The sequence below is a fragment of the Hypomesus transpacificus genome, chromosome 15 (assembly GCF_021917145.1).
Source record: "Hypomesus transpacificus isolate Combined female chromosome 15, fHypTra1, whole genome shotgun sequence".
In the NCBI taxonomy this organism is placed as follows: Eukaryota; Metazoa; Chordata; class Actinopteri; order Osmeriformes; family Osmeridae; genus Hypomesus; species Hypomesus transpacificus.
This window is the reverse complement of record NC_061074.1, coordinates 6121368-6140425: the sequence shown is the minus strand read 5'-3', so window position 1 is coordinate 6140425 and position 19058 is coordinate 6121368. Positions and strand designations below refer to the sequence as shown.

The following is a 19058-nucleotide window of genomic DNA, read 5'->3' as shown; positions in this document are numbered from 1 at the left end:
TTTAACATATTCCCCTGTCTTGCAAGGGAACCACTTGGTCTACTGTAGCCTTGATTAATGATCCAATTAGAATTTGTATGCGTTTAGACTACTTTTCAGTCATGTATGGGTGTGTGTATGGGTGTGTAAAATGGGTGTCCCCATTTTAGTCAGGTTTGGGTGTATATAGGAAGAAGTGTTACCAATCACTTCGAGTTTTGTTTACGATACAGCTCCGGTGCGTTAGGCGCCTAGTCTTCTTTGTGACATACCTTTGTTAACCATTGCTCTGAAGGTATGTTTTGTATTTGATGATATTTCATTATCATTGTATTGATTATCTTACTATTTAGATAATAAACTATTATTGTGCATTTTGACGTTACTTGTTCTCTTTGAAACGTATCTATCAGGCTACGGCGGTGAAAACTTAGATCTAGTCTGGTTGATGCGGCTAACTGATTATAAACATAGACTTTTGAGTAGGTTTTAACTTAAGGCCTCTGAGTCACTTACAGTGGATCTCCACGCTCCGAAGGAATTTACCGGGGCCTCTGAGTGATCGATTACATATCCTACTAGGTCGACTATGGTTAAATCTATATTATAGTAGAGATAAACGACTGTTTAGTGAACACGCATACTTTAGGGTCGGTGCTCTGATCAAGCAGACGATTTTTACCTACGTCAGAGTTTCATGTCATTAACTGTTTAGCGCTCGAGGTTACAGGTAACGCACTTGTGCACGTGTCTTAAAATTGGAGTCAGATATTAACGAGTCAATTATCTCCCTGAGAATCTAACCTAAGGTGAATTGTGGTTCCCAAGCCAGGGACGAACACCAAGTGTCTCTGGCCTTTCGATTCACCGACTACAGTATAGAGGCAGAAAGACACAAAGATACGTGCCAAAGAAAATGAGGGCCAATTCCCTATTTACTTTCCATTTTCCTTTCACTGACGATATGTGTGCCTACCTTGACCTCGATGAAGTCTGGCTGTCCCAAGGCAATGAGCTCTGAGTAGGCCTTCAGCTCCACCACATTCCAGGCCTTCACTAGCGTTAGTCTGTACACGGTCCTCTGTCTCTGAACACACAGAACGAGGGAACATGATGAGAGGGAAGAAAAGTTGACTGAAACCATATCACTCAAAAAGTTGAGTGAAACTCAAATCACTCAAATTCTCACTTATTTCCTTGTACTGGATAAACTGAGGAAGGCCTTAACAACGCAAACGACTTTAATAAAGAACAAGATCCAATGTCTTCCTTTATGCTGCGGACAAAGAGAAGTGTGGCAATGATGGACAAGTAAGTGTTGCATAAGTCCTGAGCATAGCAATAAGGGTTTTTGGAGTCATTCATCATCTCTGAGATGTCATTTGGTTGTCGTTGGGATGTAATTACTGTGGATTAAAATACACAGACAATTAGCACAGGAGATGACATGCTTAATTGAGAGTGCCAATATTGTGTGTTAAGAATAATTCATAAATGGCATTCTTGTCTCTTTCCAGATTGCCATGATGCCTCTGCCTCAACCCCCATCTGTCTGTCGTGACAGAGATGGAGAGAGAGCGAGCGAGCCAGGGAGAAAATGAGTGAGAGCAGGAGAAAGGAAGAACAAGAGGAGGCTGCATCTGTTCCTTCTGAATGTACGGGGAGCAGCCTGACGGACAATTCAGAGCCAAGGTTGAGAATACAACAGAAAACCGTGATATTACATCACAACGACAAGCATGCCTGGACTATGATGAAGAGGCTCTAAAGCACTAATATCACAGAGCTGTCAGCCATAAAACACTATGGCACATTTTTCAACCCTATTTGTTTTCTCCCAAATGGAGCACACCCTTTTGAGAAGGCCACATCGTTCTCATTCTATGGCCCTCTGAGGCGATCTAACTCTCTCAGCAGAAGGATCTATCAATCACCGTTATTGCAACCGAGTTTATCATAAATACCTCCAGCATGTTCATACATTAACAAGTTACTGAAAAATGAAGAGAGAACATGGAGTGAGTGAGTGAACGGGAGGACAAAAGACAAAAGGAGAGAACAGAATAGGATAGAACAAAAGAGAAGAGAGCTCGGCCTTGCAGGGGAGTGGAGTATGACTAAGAAACATCCAGCCTGATCTCTGGTGTTCTCCCCGTTGGTGCAGGATGATCCCCGGGCATGGCCCCTCCCCCAGCACAGGGGGGGGGGGGGGGGGGATAATTGGACGGTGGTGACTGTTTCTCTTCAAGAAACCTGACAACGAGGCATGCCTCCATCACTTCCACAGCACCAGGAGAAGGTCAGGATGGACCACACCAGTATTTTTTCTAGTTGGAGATTAAACAACAAAAGCCACTGCAGGACATTGCAGGCTTTACAATGTACAATGGCTGGATTCTGCATACACATTTTTTGCTTGCACATGGTTGGCTTATGGTTAAATCTGTGTGTTTCCTGAGACTGACGACCCATCCTTACTGGAGGAGTGAAACTGTCATTCTGTGGAGATAAACAGAATAGTGCTTTAGGGCATTGGTGTCAAATACCAGTCCACCGGGACGTCAATCACTGTCCGGTGGTCTTAATCATGAGTCCTCCCTGGTATACTGGGACCTGGGGCACTGGATGGTTGAGTGGAATCTCACTCAGTGAAATAATCAGTGTGTAATAACAAGGGAAGGAAAGTGAATCAGCAGAAAAGGTTGTCCTAATTGCCAGAAGTTTGACATCCTTTCGAAACAAGCAATAGCTAAGAGGTATTTGATGTCCTTATCGGAAACTTTGAAGTATTTCCACATTGCTGACATTACCCCCCTCTGCTAGGTAACGCCGTGATAATGGCTGGATCGAACAGGAGTGAAATCTGAGCACTGAGCGCCTTCGGCCGTTTTTCTCTTTCGAAAATCATGTTGCATATTAAACAAACTCTAAAGAAGGAGGTGTCACATGGGACCCAAATGACTGAGTTTCCCCAACACAAAATATTTGCAAACTTCAGTCATTTCAGGGGGGAGGGGGGGTCTTCTCCATCCACTTCCACACAAATGATCAGGGTCTTGTGTGTGAGGTTACTATATGCAAGTCCACTGTAAAGTGGACACTGTCTACCTATTTTGGGAAGCCATAAGAGAGTGAACATAAAAGCCTTGAAATAAAATGAACAATAAATAAATATTTTAGGAGCGAATTGTTAATTAAAGCTCTCGTATCTTTATGTAAGGTAAAATAATATACTAGGACACTTGAGGCAGCAATTTAATCGCATCATTATTATAGAAATAACAACTAAAACATTTCCATTATGACTGTTATCTACATTTCTCCACCCAGGGGTTTGCAACGGTAGTGAGATTGAAGTAATATCACAATGTAGAATATTTGTTGTCTACACAGTGATATCAAACCAGTGAGACATCTGTCAGAATGACGAAGAGAATAGCATTCCCTTAAACTTTGGTGCAAATCTCCAAAGATGCACTGAGGCTCCATGAGAATAGAGAGATGAGATAAGACATCAAAAAGGTGTCTCACCATTGCCACCCTTTTGTTTGTACACAAGATTGTACTTTATGCATTCATACAATAGAGGGAATTCACAAATAATTCACAAATAATTTAACAGATTTTCAACCAAATCTGGAAAAGCAAAACTTTCAAATCATTTACGGCAAGAATACTAACGCTAACTGCTAACAAAAAAGAGGACGAAAAAAGAATGAAGAACAATGGTCTATATCTTTCTGACTCTAAATCTTAACCTCCACAGAGCTCCTGGTCTCACCTTCTCACCCAGGGCTTTAAGGCTGTCTAGGAAGCGAGGCCAGAAGTCTGTGAAGAGTGGCCGGTCGATCTTCTTCAGAATCTCTTTTGTGCTGGCATCCACACTGACATACAGCTGTGTGACTGGCACCAGATTCCTGGAGAGGAGGAATGTGATATTTAGACAAAAAATAGATTTTGAGAGGGGTCAAAAGAAAAAAAAAAAGGATACCAAAACCGACTGAAAGATGTCAGTAAGCCATCTCTTCCAAGAGTATGGGTAAAGTAAAATGACAAGTCTAAGGCCTGGTGCTGATTAAGAGATTTGCGGTCTTTGAGTAGAGATACAAAGCAATCTTATTTCAGAAAAGGAGGACAAAGACTGAAAATGAGAGAGGAGGAGCAAATGGGAATAGTGGTCTTCATCTGACAGGCGTCGGGGTCTTTTCTCCCACAATGTGGCGGCAAATGGGTTTAACTAATAGAAAAGGCTTAAGTACTGTAGTTATAACTAAACTACATAATAAATCTATGACAATAAATATTACAGACTGAATCTGTATGTGAAGTTACAAAACGTATTTGAGCAAAGGCATTCCTAAGGCATTTCAAAAGGACTTTTGATTTCCACAGGACTGTAGAGTTCTGCATTCAGGCGGAAATTTGAGAATTAAGGAATATTACTTAATTTGGCTCATCCTGTTATCCTCTCATCTCCTCCTCTTGTTGGCCAACGCTTGTTTCCAATCACAATAATGGGGGTGGGGGTCCAACCTCGATAAATTCCAACAGCTTGTCCAAGACAAGACAATCCTGACGGTGATGATTGATGCCGTCCTGCCTGTCTGCTCTGGTTTAGGGAATGATAAGTCAGTGTGTGACAGACACGGCAAGGCCGAGGCTAACAACACAGCAAGGAACGCAAACCCAGACATGCTGTAGGGCGACCGAAGTGGGATTGAATGCAAAAGGAAAAAGCTCTGGTGAATTAAGGAACCTTTAGCGGAGCAGGGTCAATGTTGACAGGAAATCAAGGTTTAGCAAATAAGAGAGTGGTTGTTGAGCTGACGTGATTGTATTATACATCTTATTCAATCATCAAGTGTCCTCGTAGTTCTTGTATTGGCAGACTTCTTTGTCGAGAAAGTACTTTTTTGAAATAGGAAAACAGACATCTTAAAAAGTCTACACAACTGCCCATATCAATCTCTTCAACAGTGCTTGAAATGACAAAAATGGCTGCCAACAACTCTTCAACTACTGCACAATTAACTACAAACATCTTGCAGGTCTTTCAGGTCCCCGTGTGGCAACTTAACCTTAGAATCTGATGCCAGCATAACTAAAACATGGGCACAGTGCTGACTATGCAACGTATAATGTTCTCTCTGTGGCTGCTTGCTTCTAACATGCTCAATTGAATACAACTTTTGTTGAATAAATATTACAGAAAGGAGCTAGGGATGTCACATGCAGAGACATGAGCTTGCAAGACAGACACATTCAACAGCATATGAATGTTTCTATTGTGTTGCCAAAGAATGCAGTTCTCGGATGGATGAGGCGCTACCGCACTGCAGATAAGACACACTGTGAACAGTGACAACAGTGTTCCCTTGACTCCGACAATAAACCCTCTTTTCTCATTGTGCTCCTCACCGTGCCCTCCTGCCACTGCTGATAAGGGGAATAAGGGTTTGCACGTGTATGAGTGTGTGCAGAGGCATGTGAGGTGAGGATGTATTTTTCATGAGGCCATGGGAGCTGGCAAAGATGCTTTAATGCACCATGCCCGATATAGAGTGACTGACAACCAGACAGATGGACACAGGTGACAGGCGGAGCAAGGCTGTGATTTGTAATTCTGCTCCCTTATCAGGCCTTCCCCAGGCGCGACCCAACCCCGCCTGTGGAACCTTGGAGTGGCTCTGTGTAGGCTTCAAAAGTCATGGGGTAAGGGTCGGAGAGAAAGGGTGTCACTCGCGCATGAATGAAATAGTGCTGGCAGAGAATAAGGAAAGCCAGGATGACCTTTATGTAGAGATGAGTCAAGACATTTGGCATCGGGACTTGAATTGAGACAGCGTCAATTGCCACAAGATGTCTTTACCCACCCCCGGACACGAGTGGCAGCTCACATAAGGACGGACAGTAGAAGCCTCCTCAATCACTTGAATTTAAATGTACACAGGAGAAACCTCCTCAAGAGAAAGCTCTACAGCATGTTGTTCCAACTAAAGGCTATTTTAGTTTACCTGATTTTGTTTACCTGATTTCTTCTGGGAACTGCGCATTGGTGACCAGAAAGCTTGAGATGTGGTGGGTGTGAAGGAGACAAAGGAAGGCATTGATTTCGGGGTACATAATTGGCTCGCCAACCAGGGAGAGCGCGCAGTGTTTCACAGACAGGCCCTCTTCGTAGCGGTCTGGCCGCACCCCCGGCACACCTGGACAGAAGAGAGATGGTAAAAGTTCAAAAGGTCATCCTGAAGCAGGAGGAGAAAGCTAGACGTTATACACATTACCTCTGGTCTGTATTTGTGTCGATCTGAAGGATGAAAGGATTAGATAAGCAAGTAATTATGAATAATTCCATTGTATGTAAGTTACAGCTGCTATCATCAGAAGTTTTAGTATCCATCAGCCTAAAGTGTTGTACATCGGGTGAGGCTGGAGCAGGGCCCCCTCCCTCGCTCCACTGGTAGCCCTGCCTCTCCAGCTGATCCCTACCCATCTCCCAGCAAAGAGGCTGTTTCTGTTGGCAGCCGTCTCAATGTGCGTAAGAACACACGCTTGAAGCAGTTAGACACACACACAGCTCTAAGATAAGGAGACATTGCTACCTTACCTCAGTGAGGCAGGAATCTAAATTGACATTAAATATTTAACCGTAACATTTTAGAACACAGCCAGTTGATTTCTGTATGTCTACCGTAGCTGTGACTGTAGTTTGTCTTAAACGTTGCCTTCCTTGACAGAACAAATAGTGCCATTAATCTTTATTAGCATGTTTTTGGCAGGTTGTTGTTTTCGTGATACAGTACATCTTAACGAGAATTAATTACCTAAAATAATCTGCAAAAATAGACATGATAATTTTGGTAGGTCTTCCTTAAGTTAATAGGTTATAATAATAATGTTTGTAAACAACAGTTAAATATCTGGAAAAATGAATACATTTGTGATGAAAGTTTCTGCGGATGTAAAAAAAATTATAAATAAAAAAAGAGCGAATCTTGTATGGGACTTACTATTCTTCAAACAAACCACAAAAAGGTGAAACTTTCAAACATCCAGGGTGTGATTGATTTCCTATGCCTTACATAAGACAAGGAAAACAACAAGACTCAACAATGAAATCATAACACATTTTCTATTGACGAGGCCAGGCGGCTAGCAGGAGCTCCGCTACATTTCTATGGAAAACTCAATTTCATGAAACAGCTTTATAATAAAAGAGGCCAAACTAAAAAGCAATCAAAGCATTCCCATGGCACTCAATCAGGCCTTCGGAGAAATCACACTTTCATTGCATTCATAAAACACAACAGCTAGAACGGACAATACAAATGTGCCAATGTGGGCCCCTGAAACCTCGTTACGATATCATTGATATTAAGGATAAGAGAGACATCCCATTAAACTCCCACACGTATAGCTAACAGTCCCATTAAGAGCTCTCATTCTTGCGAGAGTGGATTTTTCAGTCACTTGTTGCGGCACTTGATGAAGTGGGGCTAAGCAACAAGTTCGCAAAGGTCTCTGGCCCGTTGCAATGAGTTGAGTTTGCGGGTGCTGGTGTAGACTGAATAGGAACTGGGTCCTGCTTTAAAGGACACATGGACATGATTAAAGCCCTCTAATGTTCTCAAGAACGGAATACATCATCTTTGAAAAAAAGAGAATCTCCCCAAATCAAACCCAAGGAACAACTGCTGGCCAAATAATCTCACTGTGCTGCATCCAGTTTGACACTAGGTGCACCAGTCCTCAATCGACATGAGGTTTAGATTCTCACTAATGGCATTAACTCATAATATCTAATTGGAGAAAAGTCAAACTTAACTACAAAGCATCCTTATTCCCTGGCGACTCAACAGCTTTACAAATAAGAAACAGACACTGTCGCTGGCTGCAGTGGAACACAGCCCAGCGGCTATGAGCAAATCCTGATCATTAGGAAGGATTAATGATTCCGTCACTTCAGTGCCCAACTGGATTGACTCTCTGGCTGAGTTCCCTTTTGGTCCCACTGCAGGCCTTTAATCAGATGTACTCTCCAAGATGCATAAATGTATTTGAAAGGCAGTCATTTTGTTAGCTAGTCAGATACAGATGCTTGTCAAAAGGTTGCGTATGGGAAAATAATTGGAGTGACCATCTTTTCAAACTAAGGAATTGGCACTTCAGGACAATCAGTCCTTCTTAACTAAGATGACTCAGTCCTGTTGCAGCTGAAATAGGGAGATAATAATAATAATGATTCCCTTCATTGCGTTCGATGCATTAACGTGCACTGCTACTGTCATCTTGTCACAATTTATTTGATAGAATGATGTATGAACAATCTTATTTTGGCAAGATAAGTGCAGGAGCAGCAACGTGTAAAACTAAGCAACTTAAGCAACAAAAATATGAAATAATAATCCGTCTATGGAAACAACTTGTCAGAACGCTATCCATGCCAGCCTTAAAATAAAAACGGCAAAAACTTTCATGCCTAACTGCAAATGAAGACTGACGTAGAACATGCGCCATTTGTCTTTGGAAATTCAGCCTGTGCTTGTCAGAACCTCTAAATCCTGCAGTCAGGAAGAGGTCATCTTGCGGTGACAAGTGCATCCCACTCCAGACAGAGGTGTGTGACAGCCGCAGGTCAGTCAGGCAGACAGGGTAATGATGACTAAGTGAGGCCGGAGACAGTGCAGCTGGAATGCTGAACCATATCACTGTAAGATGAGGTGAGGCAAACTGTCCTTCAAGACATCATCTCAAAATCTACATCTGGTTTTTTTTATACGACGAGACAGGAAAATACACTTTGGCAACACTTTACATTAAGGTTACATTAACCGTCATGTAATTCCATACAGTAGTTGTAGTAATACCTACAATAAAAACATATGAATTGCTTTGTAATTAAATAGTATTATGTTTTTGTAGATAGGCTATTACATACGTGGAATATCTTATTACAAGGGCATAAGAGGACATAGTATTGGGAGGGGATGTAAGGGGGTACATGGATTTTACAAAGGGGCATATGAAGGTTGTGTTACTAAAACAAAACACTTGATAATATCCACTTACTCTTGGAGAACCCAACTTCACCCATACCAAGTTTCACTTGTGTAATAACTTGTACCGCTAAACCATAATTAAGTGCAACTACATAGTAATACAGCACTATACAGTAGCACATATTGGTAACAGTCAAAGTTAACTCAATGATTATGTCATTCATGAATGATGTCCTAATTCCAAAAGACAAATGACCCATGAGAGATGGGAGAAGATGATAGAATGAACTGGTAGAAAGTCTGTTAAGTTCAAACACATCAGGATGCAGGGAATGAAGTTCAGGCAAGTGGATGCCATACCTGTGAGGATGATTGATGACACTGGGATGTTGGTGTGTGTGTGTGTGTATGAGCATGTGTTAGCACACACGGGTGTGCGCACTGACCTTTGAACTGGTGTATCATATTCTGATGGTTTTCCATGGCTTCCAGCAAGATCTTCTCTGGAGGGTCCAATTTCCAGCGCCACTCCATTCCCACTGGGTTAGTGTGGTGTCTGCCAGGACACACAGAGAGGATGAGAGGGGACAGCTCTGGTCAAGCCTACCCCAGACACCCGCTCACGCCAGCAGGCGCAGACTGGCATATCTATGCCCACAGTGGGGTGCCTTGGTAACAATCCAACTGGCATCCACTTTTAATGTCCTTTCCTGAACCTTTCAGCTCACCTCAGATCACCAAAAGGGCAAGGAGTACAGCAGGTTAGCTGTTTGCACACTCTCATTTACAACAATTCTCTGTAAAATGATAACACGCGGATATAAAGAAAGGGCAGCTAAATTATACATCGGTGCACAAGGTAAGGCTTAAGAACTCAAATCCAGTGTTTCTTGATTCCAGACCTGACTCCACAACCTAAAATCAAGCTCTTGATTAGCTGTACCAGGTGATCCCGCAGTAAGTGCAGGGTTATCATGAAAATGTGCCATCGCTAACAGATTCAAATACAGTTTCACACTCCCCAACATCTTTGGTGCCCCCTGGTGCTTGACCATGGACCAAATACATCTGTGCCCTAAAGAATGCCTTATACCTGTTGCCCCAGATTGGGCACCTCAAGTGAGACTGGCGTATCGTCCCTGACAGATTCCTCATTCAGCAGTCACACACAGACATTTCACCAGAGGTTTTAAAAGTCACCCTCTCTGAAGTAGCATAACGTGAGGAGAAAAGTTCTCGCCCTCTCTCTCGCCCGATGTCACAATGCATCAGCTTCTACCTTTTCATCTCCCATTAGCCCGGCCATTATTCAGGCCCTCGTTAGTCACTAACTCATTAAGCTGACGGGTCGGAGATGACGTCAGTCCATGACAGGGATCACTGATTGTTCCCGGCTGCAGTTAACAACGTGTCGCGGTTGAGAGGAGAACACGCCTGAGTAAACAAGGGTAAATGAGAGATCGCAGACACTTGACCTTCACAGGGCTATAAGCAGTGCTTCCAACATAGCTTTGCGTTGTGATAAGCGGAAGGGGAGACAAACTCAGAGTAAACATTCGTACAAGGCAGAAGTGGTTCCAAAAGGCACATGATTTAAATCCCTCCAAATAATGGATAAACATACCTCCAACAGAAGACACACTTGTTAGCACAGGCCAGGCTAGGGGTCGTCTCCATACACCTGTGAGACTCAATGCCATAGAAAGTGTGTTTGTAGCAGCCTCCTCTTCCCCTCAGCATGGACTAGATGGGGAGGGGGGAAGGGGGGGTAGTCACCCACATGCCTCACAAAAGATGTACTGTGGCATGAGGAGAGTGTAGGATATGAAGTTTGACATTAAAGATTCTGGATTCTGAATGACCTTGGTCCAACGACACAGCTTTACTCCTGAGTGAGTTCCAATCAGTTTGTATCCTGTACGGAAAAGAAGAATCAAGTTTATTAGTGTGATACACTAACCCCAAATACCAACTATTCCAGATGACCTGCTGAAAAATTGGAGAACAAGTTAACTTTCTTCGCATTGCAACTACCTTTTATGTAACTTATTACAAGTGTACCGCAATATGCGGTCAGTGGTCCACTGTAATGAGTGGTCACTGAAATATCTTGGCGGTATGAATAAAATTATGATTAAGATTCCAATGAATCTCACTCATTCAAATGAGGTATGCAACTTCAAAAAGTGTTAGATGTGATGATGTGTGTGTGAAGGAATTATGGCTCCCTCCTCCCTTCCCTACCTCTGAAGTCAGCCCATCAAACAGAATACTTTTATTTGCATCCTTTAAAAAATCTAGATACATTCCAGTGCCTGGGATCTCCAGATCCCCTCTGGAGGTTCAAGGAGGGCCGTCCATGGCATTTCAAAAGAGTGCAACATTTAATTTGAGTTTCTATTTTGGTCCCTGGTGAAGAGGTAAGAAGCAATTTGTGGAGGATTGGAAAATGTTAGACATTTTAGGGTGCGTTGAGTTTAGAATGGACACATTTAAGTTGAACCTTTCATCTGTTGGTCGTTGTGAGCGTCAGTTTCTGTTGGCGGCAACAGAAACTGGGGGGCTGATGTCAGTATATTGAATGACTCCAATTGGACACCAGTATATTGAATGACTCCAATTGGACACCAATTCTATCTGTAAGCATCAAAGCTGCATTTACCGCTGACCTCAATGCGCAGGGGGATGACTATTGTTTGAGGAAGATTTATTCAATGAAAATGCATTGACACAAACAAAAGATACAGAGAGAGACAGAGACAGAGAGAGGCAGTGTGTGTGTGGAGGGGGGGATTCCAGGTTATTTGACAAGCCATGCAAGTCTCAGGGCAAACTCATCTTGACCCTCTACCTACACTACTACTATCAAACTTCCAGACTATGTCTAAGCTTTTGGCATACAGGCTCTACAGTTCACACTGATACTCTAACAGTGTTCTGAAGGGTATAAGGCAATACTGTCTACTGCCACTGTCTATAAAATGACAGTCTCAATACTTGTCATATTGTAATTAGCGTATGCACTGTCAAATGATCTGTTAGCTAATAGAAGCAGCAACACCAAAAACATTGCACACATTGGCTGCGTTTCCCAGATTCGTTAAGAAGCTCTTAACGCTAAGAGCTTCTTACGAGCTCTGGGAAACGCGGCCATTGTCTGCCATCGACAATGTGTATGCTTCGTAGGAATATTGTCTTACTACTGGCTTGAGCCTCCGAGTTCATAACGCAGAATCAGATAGACCATCATCGAACCATGTCTCATTGTAAACGAGTTGTATGAAGTTACATTTAGGGTCTCTTCAGCTCTGTTGATACAGAATTCAAATTAGTCTCCCTGAATATACAGCAGAAAACACTACAGTTCCTACAAGGAAACAAGGGCCAGGTTTGAGAAAGTGTGTCCAAACATATACCAAGTTAATTCATCTCAAATCGAACCTTGGCAAGCCTACAGGGACTTTGTGCAGTCGACATTAAACAGTGGACTAGGGTCGATAGTTGGTCGTTGGAGAGGGCTATTACCCGCTTACAGGTCATATTTATATATGATATAATCTCACAGTGGAGGGGTTGTTGCCGACCACAAGTGAGCTGAGCGATGGTTCTCACGGGAGGGCTAAATCTAGGCTATGTGTTTATAATACTCTGTGCTTGAGCCTGGGCAATCTCTAAGGCCTTGCTATGCTGACAAAGCATTACCTTGGGGAATTTGCAGTATTGTATTTTAATCTGTGATATATTTTATATACAGCAAGTATAATGTGTATACATATATTATATGTCACACACCCCAGTGGCTTTGGAGTAGTACAGCAGAAATCAATTTAAACACTATGAAACCAAGGCAAATGCCTGGTAACACTCTTTACAGTAGCCGATAATTCTGAAGGGTTAATCATTTCCTAGTTTCTTTCTCCCCATCAGCAAGAAAAACTAAGATGTGCATGTGTGGGGCCATATATTGTCATATAAGTGAATACACAGACCAATTTCTCCAGAGTTTTACATCCGTAAGCTAGAGAAATCCTGGATGTGTAGGAGCGGGGAGGGAGACCCCCAGGGATTGGTCCCTCAAGGAGGAGTAGGCAGAGGGGGGTAATTGGACGGAGTTGCATCATTAAGAGCCATTAGGACACACAGTCTCCCCAGCACCACTCTCTTCTGCATGCTGAGGATGGGGTGATTTCAGATGTTTCCGACAGAAGGGAGAGAGAAAGACTGCAGTGCGGGTTGCGACTTCATTAAAAAAGCTGCCTGGGTAAACAAGTCTGTAGCTGGCAGGAAACAGAGAACGATTGCTTAAATAAATATAATCGAATGTAAGGTGCAGACTTTCGGGGTGTTCCACTGGTACAGAATGGCACAGTAAATAGCTTCAAAGACCAGCAAGCTGAAAGGTTGGACAGCTTATCAAAAAAAGCTTTCGAGAATTGCCCTCAATAGAAAGTAGAAAAAAACTGACCTGCCAATCATTTTGAAAATTATACATTTCAGCAAAACAAAAAGTCTAATTGGCTTTCCCCCTCCTGTTTCTCCACCAAATGTACAAGCGTGTGGTGGTTTTCCTCTTGAAATGACAAATATGTGACATGACTTAATGACATGATTCATTTTGATACCTTCATAAGACAGTAAGCTTAAGAAGGTGTTTTTAAGCTTTTGGAACCGCCGATGTTGTAAGAGTAGTTTTCATAGAAAAAGAAAATATGCTTTAATATATTGCATAGGTTTTTCAGAGACAACATTTATATAATCATTGATACAGTATGTTGGTATTTGCGGATCATATTGCACACCTTGATGAAGATACTTAGAAGTGAAAATGTCAGCTTGGTTCTTGCCAGGCCAGTCTTGGTCGCTTCTCGGGTCATGAAGGTGTGGACTCGCGGCCTTACCTTGCTTGGTCAGTGCTTCCCTCAGGGCTGGGGTGATCATCTCTCTCCTCTCCTCCTCTTCCTCTCTCTTTCTCACTTGATTCAGCTTCACCATCCAGGGTTCCCCATCACCTTCCTCTTTGCTCTGGGGCAGACAACAATGGATCAGTTTCCTTGTTTTAACAGGAAACAGATGCCAAAAGAAAACACAAATTCCCATTCATCCAAGTACAGCAATGCTCAGAAATTGTACATAATGTTCTTGGCAAAAATAAGGCCGGAAAGTTGAAAGCCCATACCATGCATTCTAAATGGGATATTTATACTGAATGTGTCGAGTTATTGTGAGCCTTGGGATATCTTTTTGAGTCAAAAAGACGAGCACTACCAATTTCACATCCTGTTCTCTCACCCGTGAAAAAGGTTTGATGCAGTCCTCACAAAAAAAATGTTCAACACAGACCATTAAACAGAACACTTCCCATCATCATAAGCATGCATATTGTTTTGTAAAAACACAAAGCCTACACAAACCCACTTTTGAATTAGATATATTTATAGAGCAAGCGACATCTGATGCAATGTCAGTGTGACCATATGGGCTTCTCTGAATAGACACCGATCTGAGGAGATCTGGAGCTTGGTCTTGGCAAGCGGGTGGCAGAGCCCTTGACTCTGGCCAGGCTGACTGCTCTACGCCCGGGAGGGTTTGCGATGACTCACTGAGCAGCAGGGATAGGATGGCTGTACATTTCCCTCCAGAACAATGCTGAGAATAGGGAACCTGCAGCGGGACAGCGCTTGACCAAAATGTCATGAATCATCATGTAACACAGTGGAAGTATTGGGAATGTCGATAGTGGCCTGATTCATGCACTGTACACAGAACTACAGCAAGGTCTCTACCAAAGCCTGCAGCAATGGAAATGTAACAGAAAGTATTATTTTGTCAGGAAAAAAGGGGGGAATTTAAGTAGTTTAAGTCAATTAAAATAAGAGGTAGAAATGGCTATATAATGTGTCTAAACTGACATTTGATTTTGAGCTACGCCTTTGTTCCACAGTAAGACACGAAAATATCTTTATGGAATCAGGTTGGGGCCATACCTCCACATTGGAACCCTCACGGACTCGTTCATGCTTCATCCGTCAGACATTCTAATCACATCAGACGTGTTTACTATGGAGATCCATAGCTCCAAGGCATCTACTATTTACAATCATAACCAAAGATTGATGAACTCCTGCCAGAAGGTTTACCAGATTTATGATTAGGTACTGTGTTAGCAATTTGAGTGATGGCCTTGTTCAGCGATAGCATCATACATCCCAATGACTGTGTTAAGGCACACAGCTTGGACTTCTCCACAGGGATCTACAGGATATGTCATCCCAGTGGAGCAGGGCTCTTCAGGTGCTTGGTATGAGTGTGCTGACACCCTGTCGGCATTAACGTGTGTTTGTGCACAGGTATGTATTTGATTCTGTTCTCTGACTGGTGGCATGTCACACCAGAGACAGTAATTTATAATTTGCTTTTCCATATATTTATTTTATACTACTGCATATTGCAGTAGAGCAGTGTAAGAGCATCATGATGATATCAGGCTACAGGTTATGATTTTTGGAATTTAATTAAAAATGTTACACACAATTACACTAGTGACCTACATGGACAGAGAAAACTCCATCTGGTCAGCACTTCTTTACAAACCTGGAGCTGAATTTGCTGCCTTGTTTCTCCTCTGAATAAAGTCAATGACCAGACATCAAACCCATACACAATAGTACATATCCACGTTGTTTGTGTGTCTGTGTGTGTGTGTGTGTGTGGGGGGGGGGGTTCTGTACAAAAACATGTGTGGTTTAAGTGTGACCTCAGGTGATCTTTTGAGACCTGTAGACAAGTCTATGGCCGCTTATCAACCAGACAGTAGTGTTTGAACGTCCACCAGGCTAGGGCTGAGCACGCGCTTAGACTATGAACAGCGCTGTCTGGCTTCTACACCTGGGCTTTCTATTGGATGGTGGAGTAGTCCAACCGAATACCCAGAAATACCACCGCTCTAATGCATTTTGTTGTAGGATGGGTGACAGCGTGAATAAGTAAGTCACAACACTGTGTCAGGCTCAGACAGAATCCTCCTGCCTCCCCTGCATGCAGATTTAGGATTACCATTCCGGGTTGACATTAAGTCTGAAAACCCTTATTTTGCTCCAGCCTTTTGGCTTTTACTCTAAGATGGTACTCTTCTATTCTTCATCTGAGTATTTGTACAGATACTTTATGGCAGGTATTTATGTTTTAATTACATTTGTGTATTCAGAGAGGGTACAGCATATACTCAGCGCCCACAAGAAGAGCTTGCAGATTCCAAGTCATGAATAAGCCTGTAAGGAGTGACAGAACAGGGTCATCTCTCAGTAGAGGGCTGCGCTCTGTATCCCAAGCGTGAGACAGGCCTGACACAGGCGGTCAGCAGAAGGGAGGGAGGGAGGGGTTTCATGATGAAGCCAGAGCAGAAGAAGAGGAGAAGAGAAAAGTTGAGGGGGAGTGAGAGAAAGGGAAAGGAACAGAGACAGCCGCAAACAAAGAAAAGACAGTTGAAACCAACAAGCTGCGACATTCCACCAAGGCCTGGCAGGTCTGGGTAAGGCTGACACACATCCATGATGACGGGCAGACACAACAAAGCTGTACCTCACCAGCTGTGACTACTACTGCCCCCCTAATGCCCATCTCGGGTCTTTGCAAAGTTGTTGATGGGAGGTTAGACTCAAAGTACTGTACATTGGCAGTTTAATAACTAGATCTGAAAAGGACCCTTATTTGAGCCACATCAACTTCCCTTTACCCCTACTGACAGTGGTCAACTAACAACCCTTACCCAGAAAAACAGCTGAGCGTCGAGGCTGACAATCCATTCTGTGCTCAGTATCTGGCACAGGTCCCAGAAAAAGCCGACAACAGCACTTCTAAAGCAAATCTGTCAGTAGCAGAAAGCCTCAAAGGACTTTGTGTTTCAAATGATGAACATGCGTGAGAGGCTATTTTCTGAAGTGATTCATCATGTGAATCAATGCAGAGCTCTATTGGAAATGATGCAAGTAACAAGCAGAATCAATGTACATTAGAATTAACTGCCAGGGTCAATAGATCAACAGTACTTGACACCCAAGGACTACAATTGTCAATAATCTCTGAGTTTATGTCTTGGGTGAAAGACTCAGTCAATCTCAGTTTCTGGAGGGTATCAAGTCTAATGTGACATTTTGAAATAAAGACACGCAGCAAGTAACAAACCAGTTGACAGTAGTTCAAGTTTGGCTACACAATAATAATTGTGCCAATCATTATCTTCTGGACTCGAGTTTTTTTTGTAGCCATACAGTAGATTAATTCATTTCTTATAGCACACAATACCAACAAACAATAACATTTTAGAATAAGCTGGGGTTTTTTTGCAATACATATATATTCTACATAATTAGCTTCACTCCCCCACGGTCTTGTCAGTTGTCTGCTTCACACATTTAGCTAGCTGAAAAACACTGCTTCTGACAACACCAAGTAGTAGAACTGGCAAATGCCTAAACAATCCTGACATTAAAACCATGTTCCCCTCTCAGTTTCTACTTCTCATTAAACTTTGGATGATTGAGTGAATTAAAAAGTTGCAGAGGAATAACTGATGGCTTGGAGGGAGCACAGAGATAAGATACTAAATATAGAACAAAACTGAAATCTGAATGTTCACTGGCACTGAAGGCTGTAGCTAGCAAATCTTTCTTTAAATTTTTTGAAACGTACATACTATATATTCACTTACATGTAAACTATCACCATGATCTGAGCACACACAAACACAAACCATTCCCTGACGATCTAGAACTTTCACACCTGTGACAAGCAAACTCACACTAATTCGCCTCAGGAAAACACGACAGCTGAAATTGAGGGAAAATAACTTCTTGCTCCAAAAGCTATTTTTGAAGTTGTGAGGTGACATGGAGAGAGACCTCATGGTCAAGAACATGGGTCAAAACTAGTTTTGACTGATGGCTGTCCCTGCAGACTTGACAATTGCATTTCGGTCCTGTCTGTCAGTGTCAAACAGCAAGGATGGTGCCCAGGAGATATCCCTGTAGGTTTGGATAAACGGAAGGGCAAAGTGATGGGTGTCATTGAGTTTTGGAGCTTTTTAGTGTATTCATAGAGCATTTCTGTCAATTAGGGGTACTATGTATTAAATCAATCAGCCATTAAACTGTTAGTCCAGCAGTACACATGCCATGCAAATCAGGCAAGTGACTGTCAGTTGCAAACAGTCCAAACACTTTCCTGTCTGTCTGATGAATGCTGTGTGACACACAATGAATTTCCAAAAATACATGTTTATTAGTCAATCTACACCTACATGCCTAAAGGAGCATGCAATTAAAACACATCCCTTAATCTTAAAACCAAAAATGTTGTTCCATCTAGGCCCGTCTTTCAGCGGTGGTATGAGTCTGTTGATAAAGAAACTCGTAAGCACTCATTTGCAAGGGGTGACTTGTGTTTGAATGGAGATCCTTTGTGGACATTTAGATCTTTAACATTCTAAATAAAAAATAACTAGTCAATCAGATAAACAGGAAGAGCAAAGACACACTTGCATCTCTTACACCTTCTTTTTTCCCTTCTTTCTCCAGCAGTCACTACATGAGAATCTGGGAATTATGGTTGCCTCTGCTCTCTTTTGAGTCACTCGTTCCCACAAGTCTGCAGAGTGGGCGTCCTCGTTCACAGCTCACTCTTACGCAAGTTCCCGCTTCGCCCGTTGGTCCTGGTGTCTATCAAACCATCTGGTGCTCCTGTTTTTCCTTCAATGAAACCACGTTCCTTTTTTCCCTCTACTTGACACAGTCATGTATTATACTCCCGACTCTGACCACGCTGGTGTTCCCTTCGAGGCCTTAACACATTGTAAAGTACCCAGATAAGGTGCAACTCTGTTAATTAAGCTTATTTTCACTCCTCTCCTTTTACCCCGTTGCTACATTTCCAAAGCACTTGATAACAAATCGGAGGATTAGGTGACCTTTGACCGCATTGCGCAAAAGTGTATATTCTATGTTTGAACATGATAACAGACTGAAAGAGGTTTGAATGACAGAAAGCAATTGTAGAATACTCTCGTCAGCACTGAAGCAAAGAGAG

The 19058-nt window shown here is 42.5% G+C and overlaps 1 protein-coding gene across 1 annotated transcript in view; it reads right to left on the bottom strand.

Moving 5' to 3' along the window:
* Positions 1-19058, bottom strand: part of tyw1 (tRNA-yW synthesizing protein 1 homolog (S. cerevisiae)) — a 37216-nt gene that overhangs the window by 13727 nt on the left and 4431 nt on the right. Inside the window, exons 5-11 of the mRNA XM_047035983.1 lie at positions 13877-14000; positions 10841-10893; positions 10603-10721; positions 9425-9534; positions 6008-6185; positions 3761-3896; positions 956-1066 (exon numbers count right to left, since the gene is read on the bottom strand). Of these exons, the coding sequence (XP_046891939.1) occupies positions 956-1066; positions 3761-3896; positions 6008-6185; positions 9425-9534; positions 10603-10721; positions 10841-10893; positions 13877-14000 (831 nt within the window). The remainder of the gene's footprint in view (positions 1-955; positions 1067-3760; positions 3897-6007; positions 6186-9424; positions 9535-10602; positions 10722-10840; positions 10894-13876; positions 14001-19058) is intronic.